The 15,221-nt window shown below is 36.7% G+C and overlaps 1 protein-coding gene across 2 annotated transcripts in view; it reads right to left on the bottom strand.

Annotated features, from left to right (window-relative positions):
• Positions 1-641: 641 nt before the first annotated feature.
• The window catches only part of LOC139763839 (uncharacterized), a 65,229-nt gene continuing 50,649 nt past the window's right edge, over positions 642-15,221 (bottom strand). For both annotated transcript variants that reach the window (XM_071690168.1, XM_071690167.1), the window contains exons 10-11: positions 13,860-14,018; positions 642-8,768 (exon numbers count right to left, since the gene is read on the bottom strand). In XM_071690168.1, the coding sequence (XP_071546269.1) occupies positions 8,206-8,768; positions 13,860-14,018 (722 nt within the window). In that variant the 3' untranslated portion in view covers positions 642-8,205. The remainder of the gene's footprint in view (positions 8,769-13,859; positions 14,019-15,221) is intronic.

Below are 15,221 nucleotides of genomic sequence, written 5' to 3'. Positions count from 1 at the left end.
AGAGTATGAGTGCGGAAAGATTGACAAAGAGGATATATGTGTCAGAGGTGGAGGGAACGAGGAGAAGTGGGAGACCAAATTGAAGGTGGAACAATAGAGTGAAAAAGATTTTGAGCGATAGGGGCCTGAACATACAGGAGGGTGAAAAGCGTGCAAGGATTAGAGTGAATTGGAACGGTGTGGTATACCGGGGTCGACGTGCTGTCAATGGATTGAACCAGGACATGTGAAGTGTCTGGGGTAAACCATGGAAAGTTTTGTGGGGCCTGGATGTGGAAAGAGAGCTGTGGTTTCGGTGCATTACACATGACAGCTAGAGTCTGAGTGTGGACGAATGTGGCCAGTGTTGTCCTTTCCTAGCACTACCTCACCCCCACACAAGGGGGGGAAGGGGGTGTCATTTCATGTGTGGTGGGGTGACAGTGGGAATGGATGAGGGCAGCAAGTACGAATATGTGCATGTGTATATATGTATATGTGTACATTGAAATGTATTGATATGTATATGTGCGTGTGTGGGCATTTATGTATATACATGTGTATGTGGGTGGGTTGGGCCATTCTTTCGTCTGTTTCCATGCACTACCTTGCTAACAAGAGAGACAGGAATGAATAAGGCCAGCAAGTACGAATTATGTACACGAGTATATATGTATATGTCTGTGTATGTATATATATATATATGAATACGTTGAAATGTATAGGTATGTATATTTGCTTGTGTGAACGTGTATGTATATACATGTGTATGTGGGTGGGTTGGGCCATTCTTTCGTCTGTTTCCTTGCGCTACCTCGCTAACGCCCACAAACGCACATATACATACCTAAACATTTCAACGTATATAATACACAGACATATACATATATGTAGATGTACATATTCATACTTGCTGCCTTCATCCATTCCCGTCACCACCGTGCCACACATGAAATGGCATCCCCCTTCACCCGCGTGCGCATGAGGTAGCGCTAGGAAAAGACAACAAAGGCCACATTCATTCACACTCAGTCTCTAGCTGTCATATGTAATGAACTTGTTAACCATGATCGAGAATCAAAGCAAGAAAGTTTGCTTAAGTACTTTCGTGTATGTCAACACATCTGAAGCAAGTACTAATAAATCATATTTTTAGTTTTTGTCCATTTTTCCTGCTAACCGTATTTTCTTGTATTTCGAATAGATGTTTGTGATTTACTTTATTAAACTTGTTCAGAATTTTGAACTCTTGCATTAAGTCGCCGAGAAGTCTCTGTCTTTTAAGGTCATTAATGCATATTATGAAAACAATTGGGCATAGGACCAACCCCATAAATACATGTGTACATATTCACACTTGCTCACCTTCATCTCTTCTTGGGTCAGTCAGTCTTTTATGAAAAAAAAAAACTAAATAACTGAAAGAAAAAATTACTTAGTGATACTAAGACCTGCACTGCCTGTATAAGAATCATAACAAACATTAAAAAAAAAATTCTCCCCTTGAAAACAGCTATACATGTATCAAGAAATACTTGTTCCAGTTGTTAAGTATCCTGGAAAATGTAAAGACTGTAAACTTCCTACTAACAGACAACACTCAAATACTTTGCCTTATACTCATGTTATTCAGTCCCTATCCAATTTTAAGCATTAACACACTGAATCTAACAAAGAACATGCCACTCATAAAACCGAACTTTCTAACAAATGTTATAAAACCTTAATATGATTGCTTGACATGAATGTCATTCACCAGCTTCTAATCCAACAGCCAAGTTGGATAATTATGAACAAAACATCTGTGACATGAGATAAATTGGACGAACATAAAATTTTCATATGATAGGCTAATCAAAAGTAAACAGAATGAAGAAATTTAGATTCATGGACATGAAACATTGCACAACAGAATACCAAAAATTTTCTCAACACAGATTCAATATGTCTACACACAACTGAATGTATTTATGTTTGTCTAAAAATGAATGAAGACTTTGTTACTTATCAATATAGGATATTTTTTTGACCAGTGATCATGACTGGCAAGGCTGAGGGTTTCATGTTGTTGGCATTAAGTGGAAACAGTGAAGATATACCTTATACTATACGTTTGCTAGTTTACATAGGTATACAGTACCAGCACTTATATAGGTTTAAGACCTTAATGATTAATGTAGAAGGATTAACCATTGGAACACAACATGTAAGGTGAGGAGCTGTTGAATGGAATGGCATAATGAGTTAATGGCAGGTGCATGCAATGAAGATGAACTAAGCTCCAGTGAATGGCAGTAGCAGAATTTAGATTTTTAGGAGTATTGTTTGATAAATGTGCAGTGAAATTAGTCCACCTCATAATGGTACAAAGGAAAAACTTTTTTGTAATGATGATGTGTTAGAAGGAGCACTGATCGGGTACAGACTTGTAGCAGCTTAAAGTTCTGCAATATACCAAGAGTAAGAAAATAAGTACATATTTTGTGAGGTATATATTAAGGAACTGGTGCCTTACATCAAAATAATAGGGTTGTGGGAGGACAGAGCAGCTTCACATCTAAATTTCATTAGCATCACTTGTATGCGAATGTACTTTAAACTTTCAAACTTAACTTTAATAATTAAGTGGGATGCATATGGGATAACATATGCTCATTTAGTTATATAGCCAAGCTAAAATAGAAAAAGTTGGACAGGTACGAAATAATCACATAGATTGCAAGGAGCTGAAAAAAAAATGGTGAGGAATGTGGAAGAAGTTAAAAGATAGTAAGACTGAACACTATTGTTGTTAGTTTACAACTGGAAGCATTCTGACCTTATTGTCAAGCGAAGAAGTGGAGACAAAGTAAACAATACAGCAGAAAATATCACAAAATTAGATGAAAATCAATTGTTAGCTCAGGAAGTGGAGGAACATCCATAACGTAAAGACTGATGCCAGATTCTGGAACACTAAGAATGCAAAACCTACCTGCCTTTTCCTCTTACAGAGCATAGCAGGGTAACTTGCAGACAACTGACATTTCCTATAAGAGCTCACCAGAACAAGGTAAATAATCTTCAAGGCAGAAAAAAAAACAAAGATGGCCTCATTTTCTTCAATCCTGTATTTCTCTGGGCTATCTACTCCTATCCCATTACTCATTCAAATACTTGCCTCCTAAAATAATAAACTCATGATTATTAACTTTCTAAAACCTGCAAACATATATAAAAGAAAAGGCAGCAGGTATTGTCAGCAGAGTATTGTTTATATGAAACAAAGGGATGCTGGGTTTGAGTTCTTTGTTAATACTATGATGACAAATAAAGGTGTGTACAAATGAAAATTCGTTATGAAAGCCCACTACTATTTGTTAACATAGTGTTTCATGAGCAAGATTGCATGACATTCTACACTTGATGCCTCACATATTTTGTAAGGTTTTCAATTCAACCTTCCTCAAACATCCAAACTCACTAATATGATGATGAACATGATTTATTTTAATGTTATTATACATGTATTTTCAGCCTGAAAGGACATTTTCTCAACCTATTTCAGAAAGCCAATAGACTTTCAAATTTTGCACATTTCATCTTGACATTTCCCTCACAGGATGAAAATAAATAATTCTGTTTCAGATACGAAATCTGACTTTTAGATACAGAAACAGCACTTTGCAACTTTTAGAGAAAGCAAGTTACTCAAATTGCTGCTTCTGATGCTAAAAATTGAAAAACTGCTCACCTGTGAAAATAAAGTTATTAGAGCACTGTCATTTCTGGGCCAAAATTTTCATGCTGAAAATGTCCAAATCAAATGCAAAAAACTGAAAAGCCCATCACCTTGTTGATATAGGTTCAGAAGAAGTCTTTCAAACCGAAAAAAAACACATACAACTGCATTTTTAATATAAAAATTTTCTTTACATTTCACTGAAATTCCTTTGAGGATTTTTTCCATCTATCTATATTATCTTTAAATGTTTGATAATTCACATGTGGCTGATCAAATTGATATACAGGTGCATTTTTTTAGGAAACAATCTTGCAGAACTGGTGTCCCCAAAGCTAATCCCAAAGATTATAGAACCCTTTTCAATTTTGTATTTGGAAAAATCTTTAAATAATGGACTATAAAAAATAACAATGAGGGAATATAATGATCCACAGACTCCTTTTACCATAATTGGACTTTGTCTCAAGGTTATTGGATAAACAAGTCTATTATAATTACTGTGCCATAGTAATGAATTAGTTATGATCTATGAGTTACAGGAAGAGACAACACCTGAGAAGGAGATGGAAGGGAGGAGGGCAGGAGGCACTCAGGTGCTGAGGCCTGAACATTTAGGAAGGTGACAGAAATGCATGGGATAAAATAAAATGGACTGATGTGGTATACTAGGGGGAAGAGCTGCTGTTAGCAGGCTGAACCAGGGCATTTGAAAAGGTCAAAGTAAACCACAGAGTAGCGTGTTAGACTTAGCTGTAGATGGTAAGCTCTACTTTTAGTGCATTATACAAATCAGCTTAAGATAATGGATGTGTGCAAATGAGGCCACTGTCTGTTCCTGAAACTACCATACTAAGGTAGGAAAGGCAATGAAGTATAAAATAATTTAGAAACAATGGGAAATATTTTACCTTTATTAAGCCTATTTCCTATTATACTACCACAGAACACAAATACCATCTTGCCCCTGATCCAGCCTTGTACTTTTCACAAACACACTTCTTTACTTCATTGTTATCTTCCTCTATAATTATCAATGACTTTTAAGTTCTTCACTAACTGAATCATAACTGTATAAATTTTGCTTAAAGAACAGTAGAAGATTCCATGACTAAAAGTTTAAATGTAGAAAAGCATATATTGGAGAAAATCTAAATTATGGAATGTAATAAATATGGAGTGGGGATATATTACTGTATATGTTTCTATACACTGAGGGATTTGGGAAAATAATAGTTTATTGATGTACATTTGTTTATCAAACTAAATGGAGGCTGGTATGCAACTGGAATATTTATTATAAAGCTGATACCATAAAGGTAACTCATGAATCATTAATAAACAGGTTGAGGAAATTTTATGCATTCAAAATATTTGGCTTGAATGGAAAGCTGGGAATGGGAATAGAGTAGAACAACCACTTCACGGTATCTGATAAATGTAGCAAACTGAGAAATGCACATGCAAAATTTATGTAAAAAGATGAAAGAAGTGATGTATATACATATGAAGTGATTGTTAATCCTTACATGAAGAACTAAGAGGGCAGATGAAAGAAAATAAAATCCGGTAAGACGTAATGCAAGATGTGTGAAGACTGAAAATACCGGAGACATTTTATTTGAAGTTAACATTAAGAAAGAAGTGAAATGGGTGTGCTTAATGGATGAAGTAATGAACTTGTGTGCATTACAAAGAAACCTACACCTTGAGAAAGAAGTGAGGAGATAGAACAGTCAGTGCAGTATGGTGACTTTAGAAGGAATGTGAGTTTGATACAAGATGTAGAGGATAAAATAAAATAAAAGGTACATAACAAGATCCATAAACAAAAAACAGGAAAATGAGTAAAGAATTTCAAATAGATTCTTATGAAAAGCACTATGACTCTGAAAGGAAATTACATGAAGCAGTTTATCACCTCCCTAACTTTAACCTAATTTGGGGAAAAAATGATTAAACTCGACAAGATAACTTACAATGTTACATGAGGGGATTCACATTAAACTGCATACTTATCCACAACTGCTCAAAATGGGAGCATAAATAATACAGCAAACACTTTTATCAAATGGCCCTAGGTAAATAGTAGCACTGCTCCAGCAGTAACCTAAATCCCTCCTAACTCTCTCATAACTTTGCTAAGAACCTACCTCTTCAACATTACTGAAATGTAGCTTCTGAAAATTAACTCTTCATTTTCGCAAACTTCCCCACTTTTTTTTACTTTCTTTCTTCAATAATATTCTGTAAATGTCATGCAAGGCACTACTGTGCAAAAAAAGTGATGTTTTACATATCATCAATGAGGGGAAGTGCAAGGAGGCTTGCAAAACTGCAGATGGAAACTTTCTCAAGGCTGTAGAACTGGGAAAGGGTTGCATGGGTCACCCTCTACTAAGCAGGATATTAAGTTCACTCATAAGACATAATAAAATGATCTGTTCCTGATTTGATCCTTTATACATTATCATTGTGTTCAGTGGCTAGTACAGCTGCCTCACCCATGATAAAAGTGGGTCCTATTACCCAGAAAATGTCTTATCAATTTCCTTGTATCCTACTTTATGTTTAAAAAGTAAAAATCAGAGATATCTGTGCCACAAGTTAACTGTTATGCAGATTACTTAGGATTACCTTTAGCTGTATGGATTATCCATAAAACCCCAACAAACGGTGAAAATTAAAATTTCATGTTCAAGGAAAAATGAAGTAAAACTAAGTATGATCTTTTCACCAATGAGGAAAAATGGAGCATACAATAACATTTCCAATACTTTCCAAAATTCTTAAAACATACACGAGTATAAAAAATAATGAGGTGAATTCTCAAAATGTTACCAAGACAATAAACCATGAAATATTGGGAGGGAGGATGTAAAGTTATTCATTGTGAAAATCGCCTTCGAAGGAAATGTGCTCTAATATCTGAAGATGAAACAGACAAAGCCACAGCATGTTGAAAAAATGAATGAATGATGTCCCACTTGCCATTCCACATTTATAATACCAAAGCTCTATTTTTTCCTCAAGTAATTTTCTGTACTGAAAAATCCTGATATCCCTATAATAAACGAGTGTTACAACAGTAAAATTGGTTGGACTTTCATATAGCTTTTGATCTACAGATGAAACTCTTGTGGATGATATAGCACCATACAGTCTTAACTTACAATTCGTACCCAACTGACCAATTGCTCTATTGCCACTATTATAAAAAGGCATATAGTTTCTTTTTAACTAATTTCCAATTAAACAGTAAAAAAATGGCATGTGAAAAAAGTGTAACAAATAAAGTGTCTGAAAGCTTCCACTGCCCACTGAGGACTGGAAAATGTAGCTGACACAAAAACCCCTTATGGTACACACTAAATTTCAACCTTCTTAACAGAGAATACTGAACTACAACTGATAAGAGGTCTAATAACAATAAAAAACTTGTCATGCAAATACAAACAGGTACTCACCATGAATTTAACTTTTTGCCCTGTCTACCTTTCTTAAGAACAATGATGACTGCAATGGCAGTTCACAGTTCCAATGAAAAATAGTCTTAAGAGTGGCAGAAGTTAAACAACTTTCCAAACACTATATATGGCCTTCAAATATCATAATAAGTGTAAATCACAAGTACCAAAAACATATTATAACTTTGGCAGTGATTTTAAGTGTATGCATGTTCAATCATATGAACATTTATGACAGGTCTGACAATTTTTGGAAGTCATTCTAATAAGAGTGAATTACACTAATAATTTTTAACCAAGGTTAATCATTCTTAAGAGTGGCAGAAGTTAATAAATTTTCCAAACACTACAAATGGCCTTCAGTTATCATAATGGATGTGAATTATATGTACCAAAAACATATTATAACTTTGGCAGTGATTATAACATTTACGACAGCTCTGACAATTTTTGGAAATGTCATTCTTACAGGATTGAATTACACTGATCATTTTTAACCAAAGTTGAGGAAAAAGTTCACTTCAGCTCACATAGACTGACAGAATTTACTTTTCACTACCATTTGATTATGTCTATTTATCAACAAGAAATAACCCAATTAGGATATGCCAACATATTAAATATTTTGTGAACAATGATATCTATTAAACTACCCAAAATGAAAATTAACATCTTGGATATCCAGGCTGAAAATACACAGTGAAATACCTGCATGGTTCAAGTAAATGGTGTCAAATGTGATCATTCATTTCTCCAACCAGAATTAAAACTCAACTAGGGTGAGTAAGTACAATATGAATAACAGTCTTGATCAATGTCACACTTAAGTTTGATTTTACATCAGCTTTCATACTCCCAATGCCTGAAAAAATACTGATGATAAAATTGCAATCTGCTTTCTAAACAAAATCTTTCTTAAATAAAACACTGATCAAGGATACCTATCTGTACTGAACTTAGTTACTCCAGTTTCCCTAGCATTACAGTTTGGCTAACAATGTAGATGTTGATATTGACTCAAAGGAGCATAGCATGTACCTACTTTAAAGGAGAAAGTGTGGCAGTGTCTGCAATTATTCCAGAATGTTGGCTTAATATATTAACTTTGCATTCTGACACTGGATGTCCTGATTCACTGAAATCTGTTTGGCCTGCCCCATCACTGGTCTGGGACATGAGTGAATTGTCACTTACATCACCCACTGGACCAGAGCCTCCTGTTTCTGAGGCAGAAAAAGAGTTCCCTGTACTGAGGTCAAATCCAGCAAGATTTATATTATTTTCTTGAACAATGTTAGACAAGGCCTGTGATATAGTGTTTAGCTCCTGCTGGTTAAATGATGATGAAATAATTGAATCTATAGGGATGTTACCAGCAACCAGCTCATTTAAAGTAGACTCATCCAGACTCAGAGTAGTGCCTTCTTCAGTCAATGGGGGTGTAGATGGGGCAGTGGAAGTAGCAGCAACAGCTGGAGTTGCAGATGGGGGGCTATGAGCTGGTGTTGGTGAACTGACTGAATGGTCATCATCATCACCACGATCAGTTTCTATGTCTCCTTTGTCCTCTACACTCCCCTCAAACTCTCCTGTTTTACCTTCTGCAAAAAAGAAAATTTTATCAAATCAAGATATAATACTTCCACTTCTACAAATATTAATTAGAAGAGAAAAAAAGACCTACCATTTTCATCAATCTTTTTATTTTGGTAAACTATGCGTTATGGGAATATTCTTATATGGTGTTTCTCACACATCCAAATGTCTGTTCTACAGAGTAGCAAATAGATTACAATATTACTCTACACTTCAGTCATTCTTTTGTTCAGGTTTTCTTTCTGCGTGAAGCACTTCATAATGTTACTATACACCTCAATCACTTCATTCAGTTACAAAACTATAAAATTCATTATGCCAAGTAAAATATATTGTAAAAGTAGAAATGAACATTTACAAGCATTCAATCTCTATTCCAAATACTTCTCTGCAATATGAGTCTACATCTCTTGTAAACTACCTGCAGGCATATTGCTGTAACTAAGGCCTCATAAACCTTTTTTGGGAATAAAGTTGCACAACTGGAGTCTGCAACACCAAGATGATGATGGAAGTCAAGTTCCCTAAGACCTTTCCTTTTACAGCATGGGCTGGACTATGGGTTACTATTCCCTACTTTTAGCTAGCTTAACTCATTTGTTTCTATATTGACTTTTGTTATTAACCATTGTAATCTCTCAAGGAAATGTATATGCCACCTAAAAGGTGAAAATATTGATTATAAATACTCTAATTTGGATCTAACACTTTTTTCAATAATTTTCTGAATATTGTTTTAATGTATTAAAAGACAATTTGCCAGTGCCTAGTAAACATTTACCTCCTTTATACCCATCTTAACAGTTTACCAGTGACTCAACCAAAAGTCCATGTCAACAGAATATTCTGCAACCTTCTTCCAGTGAAGTGATAGCATCTTAGTATCCTTGAACAAGTAACAAGGCTGAATTTCATTAGCCATTTATGTGAATAACTTCACATACTCCTTATTTCTCTCTTAAGTTTTGCAAACACATTCAAGGTTAATATTATGAAGTTACTCACATACAGTAGAAACAGTAGTAGCCAAAGACTGAACCCTGCTGGACACCAGAGGTTATTTTCAAGAAGTTTGGAAAACAATTGTGCGTGTGCATGTAACTAACTATTTGTATTATATGAGGAAGGAGTTTTACATTGGTGTTGGAAATACTCATATTTGATTTGATATCTAAGGTTTTCCAGCCCTTACTGCTATTTTACAACTCGATTATGCCATAGTGAAGTTACATGCAAGACATTTCATACAGAAGATCTTCCTTTCCCTTGTACAAACAGGCATGCTGAACTTTGGCAAAAAATGATGCTACTCCTGACTGGTGTCCTGTGTGTAATTACCTACTTGTAGTGTATGAAGGAATATTACACTTGTGCAGGCCCCATCTCTTGAACATTCTCTACTATTATATGGCTTTAAACTATGTATGCTCTGTGTAATTCCCTATTTCCAACTGCCTTGTAATGTATGCTGACTGCATTATCCTGAAATGTTTCTTGCTTAATTACATATTTTGTCCTCTGGTTACTCTATCCCTACATCTATCCTAGCTTTCCCCCTGCAAATGACTGTAGCACAGCCTTGAAGTTGCAGGAGACCCACCGAAGGGGTCTGGGGTTTTATGATTAATTAATTTCTTGCATCTCACTTCCAGCTAAGTAGTATTTGGAATGGGGCCTTCTTTTGCTGAACACCATCCTCATTACTGTGTACTTACCATGAATCTCATCATCCATTTATCATACCAAATTTCAAGATTGTCTAGGTCCTCCTGTAAGTTGATGCAACTGTTATCATTCCTTAATACTCTAATAACCTTGGCATTACCTACAAATGTACATGTGTGTGACTGATTGCCTGTCTGAGCATAAAGAGAGGGAGTCCCAAACTCATTGTAGGTCCTGAGGTGCATGAAAGAGTGCCTGCCATAGCTCACTGAGCACACAGGTGTGAGGTGACTCAATCTCCCACAAACAGCTGAACTCTTCAAAACAATATATCAGTCCCTGGCTCTGACACACAACACAACCTGTGCATGAATGCATTTCATAATCATACTCAGACTCATTTTTTTTTAATCTTACTAGAGCTCTGTGGTCTCCTGTCATTGCCTTCAACAGCAGTCTTGTAATGGGATTCTAGCAATGCCATATTCAAGGAGCACTAATCAATCAACTACAGCTTCAAGCTCTTCCCTGTGCTACATTGGAACCTCAGCATTTCCTCTTCACTCCTGCAGCATGACATTAGCTGCACCAACTTCCTTCTGCAAAAGCTCAATGACACAAGGCAATGACTCCTCCTATTGCACTCTCACATAAAACCCTTTCACCAGCCCCATGAGACACCTCCCTTTCACCTCCTGCACTGTACAATGGGACACCATGCTTCTCACCCTATCTTCTTACCTAACTGGGCACTACTTGCAGCAGCTCATCCAGAGCTACACTGGGATTTACCATACACTAATATTTTTTAAAAAATGTCTTTGTGCATCATACTTCAAGGCTAAATTTTAATAACAAATATGTAACAGGCTTCCTCCATCACTTTTCCATTGGTTTTCCAGTGAAAGACTGGGCACTGTGTAAACTTTATGTCCCTATCCTGGGAAAATTCCTGTGGTACAATCTGGCTTTATTGTGAATTCAGAGCTGTATCTTCATAACTTTAAACTTTTTAAGATAGAGCTATATTTAGCCAAGCAACATATTCATGCTGCTGTCAGAAGATTTCTTATTTCTCCCCGACATTTATCATCATCTGTACACACATTTAAGCATAGATCTGGAATAACAGATTCCCTAAGAATACATTCTAGACATAAAATGATCACTTCTGAGGGAACCTGTCTGTTAAACCCATCACGAGTTCCGTTTTTTTAGTCTCATAAGGTCAGTGTCAAATCCCTTTTGACAATGAATATTTGGTAGGCAGCCAACAACAAGGAAGGAATATTACCAGTGCTATTGACCTGGGTAACAGGAGGGTTAGAAACAGCTGCAGAGTGAGCCAGCACTTCAGTGGTTGTCAAGTTGCATTCCTCTGATCTAGACAGCTGTTTATCTTCCTGCCTCACCCATACATGGACTTCTGGCATTCTGTCCACTAACACACTAACTTTCCTTGTCACACATAGCACTCAACTCACGCACCTCATTCTTCGTAACTAGATTTTCCTGTGAAGAATGCTATTTGCTAGCCCTGCCTTTTGGCAAAATGGCAGAAGCAATAGTAGTAGGTAAGAACATTTAGATAGGAACATTAGGCAGGAGCATTAGGTAGAGGTAGTCCGTAGGAACATTAGGCAGGGGCATTAGGTAAAGGTAGTCCATAGGAACATTAGGTAGGAGCCTCTGCGAACACTGCATAAGACTTGCCCTCTGCCAGTGGCCTGTTAAGGGTTAGGCACTAAAGGCTAAGAAGAAACAATGGAATTCACTACTTATGGAGACTCAATTTCTGTGGCCATCCCTATGGAGTTCCAGAAAGTAACAGGCATCAGATGTACAGATAGAAAGACAGAAAACTGAATTACCCAACTCATGAGTTTTAAGAGTTAGCTCACTAGACTAAACAGTTGTTACATGGTGCTGCTGGATTAGTCTGGGCTATATTATATAATTCATTTCCACTAATGAGTGATGGTGGGCTCATTGGCTTGTTAAGCCCCCCAACACACACACACACACACACACACACACACACACACACATTTGCAAACATAAAGCTTGAGGTTACAGTTCTTTCAAATCTCGAGACTGAATGCCAAGCTCCATAGCTAAAACTTACTGGAAGAAATTGTTTCTGTAAAAATGTTTCTACTTCATGGAAACAGAAAGAAATGAGTGGCTCTTCTGTGAACCGATCTGACTATGGTAGAGTGCATGTTCAGTACAACTGGCTTTCATGCTGTGCTCCTATGAATGGTTTCATTATTAGGTTTTTATTCTAATATTGTGTCCAAAATGATATGTTGAAAAAGCATGGAGTCTTTGTCTGATAATTACAAGATGGGAATTTTTCTGAATATACCTTTTAGTTGGCTATATTCGTTAACAGGATGAATGAAAGAGAAATATAACAACTAACAACATATATTATGCAGCAAGAATAAACTGAATTTACTATTCCCACCAGTACTTATCCTCAACCTGGTTACATTTTTCAACAAACAAAACCAAAGGGCAGATCTATCAATGAAAGAAAAACGTACTTTTTTTTTTACCAATCCTGGTATCAATATATATGAATAACTAAAATATCAATTCCCCTTCTTTTGAGCACACATGTACCCAAATACAATATTTGGCAGCTGCTTTACACTGAAAAATTTATTTTATTTATTTATTTTACTTTGTCGCTGTCTCCCCCATTAGCAAGGTAGCGCAAGGAAACAGACGAAAGAATGGCCCAACCCACCTACATACACATGTATATACATACACGTCCACACATGTAAATATACATACCTATACATCTCAATGTATACATATATATATACACAAAGACATATACATATATACCCACGTACATAATTCATAGTCTGCCTTTATTCATTCTCATCACCACCCCGCCACACATGAAATAACAACCCCCTCCCCCCACAAGTGCGCGAGGTAGCGCTAGGAAAAGACAAGGCCACATTCGTTCACACTCAGTCTCTAGCTGTCATGTATAATGCACCGAAACCACAGCTCCCTTTCCACGTCCAGGCCCCACAGAACTTTCCACGGTTTACCCCAGACGCTTCACATGCCCTGGTTCAATCCATTGACAGCATGTCGACCCCGGTATACCACATCGTTCCAATTCACTCTATTCCTTGCACGCCTTTCACCCTCCTGCATGTTCAGGCCCTGATCACTCAAAATCTTTTTCATTCCATCTTTCCACTTCCAATTTGGTCTCCCACTTCTCCTCTTTCCCTCCACCTCTGACACATATATCCTCTTGGTCAATCTTTCCTCACTCATTCTCTCCATGTGACCAAACCATTTCAAAACACTAATAATTCCTTAATCTAAATTTATTCCTTATTTCCCTCACAGCTATTACTAATTCAATATGTAATATAATAATGTATGTGGAACCTCACCTGGAGCATCAAAAAGCTGTGTCAATTCATGATCTGGGATGCGGTTGAGTACATCCTGAATGTCACGAGGGTCTAACAGTCGAGATGCAGCATCCAGACCTTCTACCATACCCTCCATGTCATCCTCCAGTTCACTTTCCTCCGCCTCAGCTACAGAGTCTATGGAACAAATGTGCAATCAATTATTTGTAAATAATAAAATAATATTTAAGTTATTATACTTAATCGCCGTTTCTCACGTCAGTGAGGTAGTACCAGGAAACAGACGAAGAATGGCCCATCCACTCATATACACATATATATACATAAACACCCATACAAATACATATACATATCAACATACCCATTTTTGGTCTCCAAGATAACATTCTCTCCTTCCACACATTCTTCACTGCTCCGAGAAACTTTGCACCTTCCCCCACCCAGTGACTCACTTCCATTTCCATGGTTCCATTTACTGCCAAGTCCATTCCCAGATATCTAAAACACTTCACTTCCTGCAATTTTTCTCCATTCAAACTGACATCCCAGCTAACCTGTCCCTAATAAACTTGCTTTTGTTCACATTTACTCTCAACTTTCTCCTTTCAAACTCTTCCATATTCAGTCACCAACTTCTGCAGTTTCTCACTCAAGTCAGCCAACAGTGCTGTATCATTGGTGAACATGTTCAGGTTGCCACACTACCAAGTGTGCAATGTGCATCTGTAATGGCTTAATAAGTAAATATATCACTACATAATCATATTATAATTTCCAAATAATGCATGTTCCAATGTATATATATATCTACATTACCAGTGTACATTTATGATCATTATGCATACTCTCTGCTGCCTGGGCAGCCCAAAAATAATGTTTTAACCCCATAGCATTATGATGGCTACCCACACATGGAGTTGAAAAATATGGGTGAAGGGTATGGAAACATTGTCTGAAATGTTATTAGTTGCTTTCCAACTCACTAATCTATTGTTTACTGTGACTGGGATTTTTAAATGCTCCAGATCATATATGGTATACTTGCAGTCACCTGCCTGAGGCAGCCATGCTATATATCGCACTTCAGCAGTCAATGAGTTAACTGATATACTAATTTTCCAACCAGTTTATATATTCAGCTGACTTACTGTACCATTAGTAACCTACAAAAGTGTCTCCATCATCAATAAGGCAAAAAAAAAAAAAAGCCCGCTCTCCTCATTACCATTCAACTACCATTATAAGTTCACATCCGTAACCTGCTGGTCATGACCCTGTGGAAAAATCGTAGATTGCTGGATGACCTATGAAGTGTGGAAGAACACCTATGATACATATCACCTGTTTGTGAGGAAAGTGAAGAACATGAGAAATGTAAAG

Source organism: Panulirus ornatus, chromosome 48 (assembly GCF_036320965.1).
Source record: "Panulirus ornatus isolate Po-2019 chromosome 48, ASM3632096v1, whole genome shotgun sequence".
Classification (NCBI taxonomy): domain Eukaryota; kingdom Metazoa; phylum Arthropoda; class Malacostraca; order Decapoda; family Palinuridae; genus Panulirus; species Panulirus ornatus.
The sequence above is the reverse complement of the archived record's forward strand: the minus strand, read 5'-3'. Positions and strand labels throughout refer to the sequence as shown.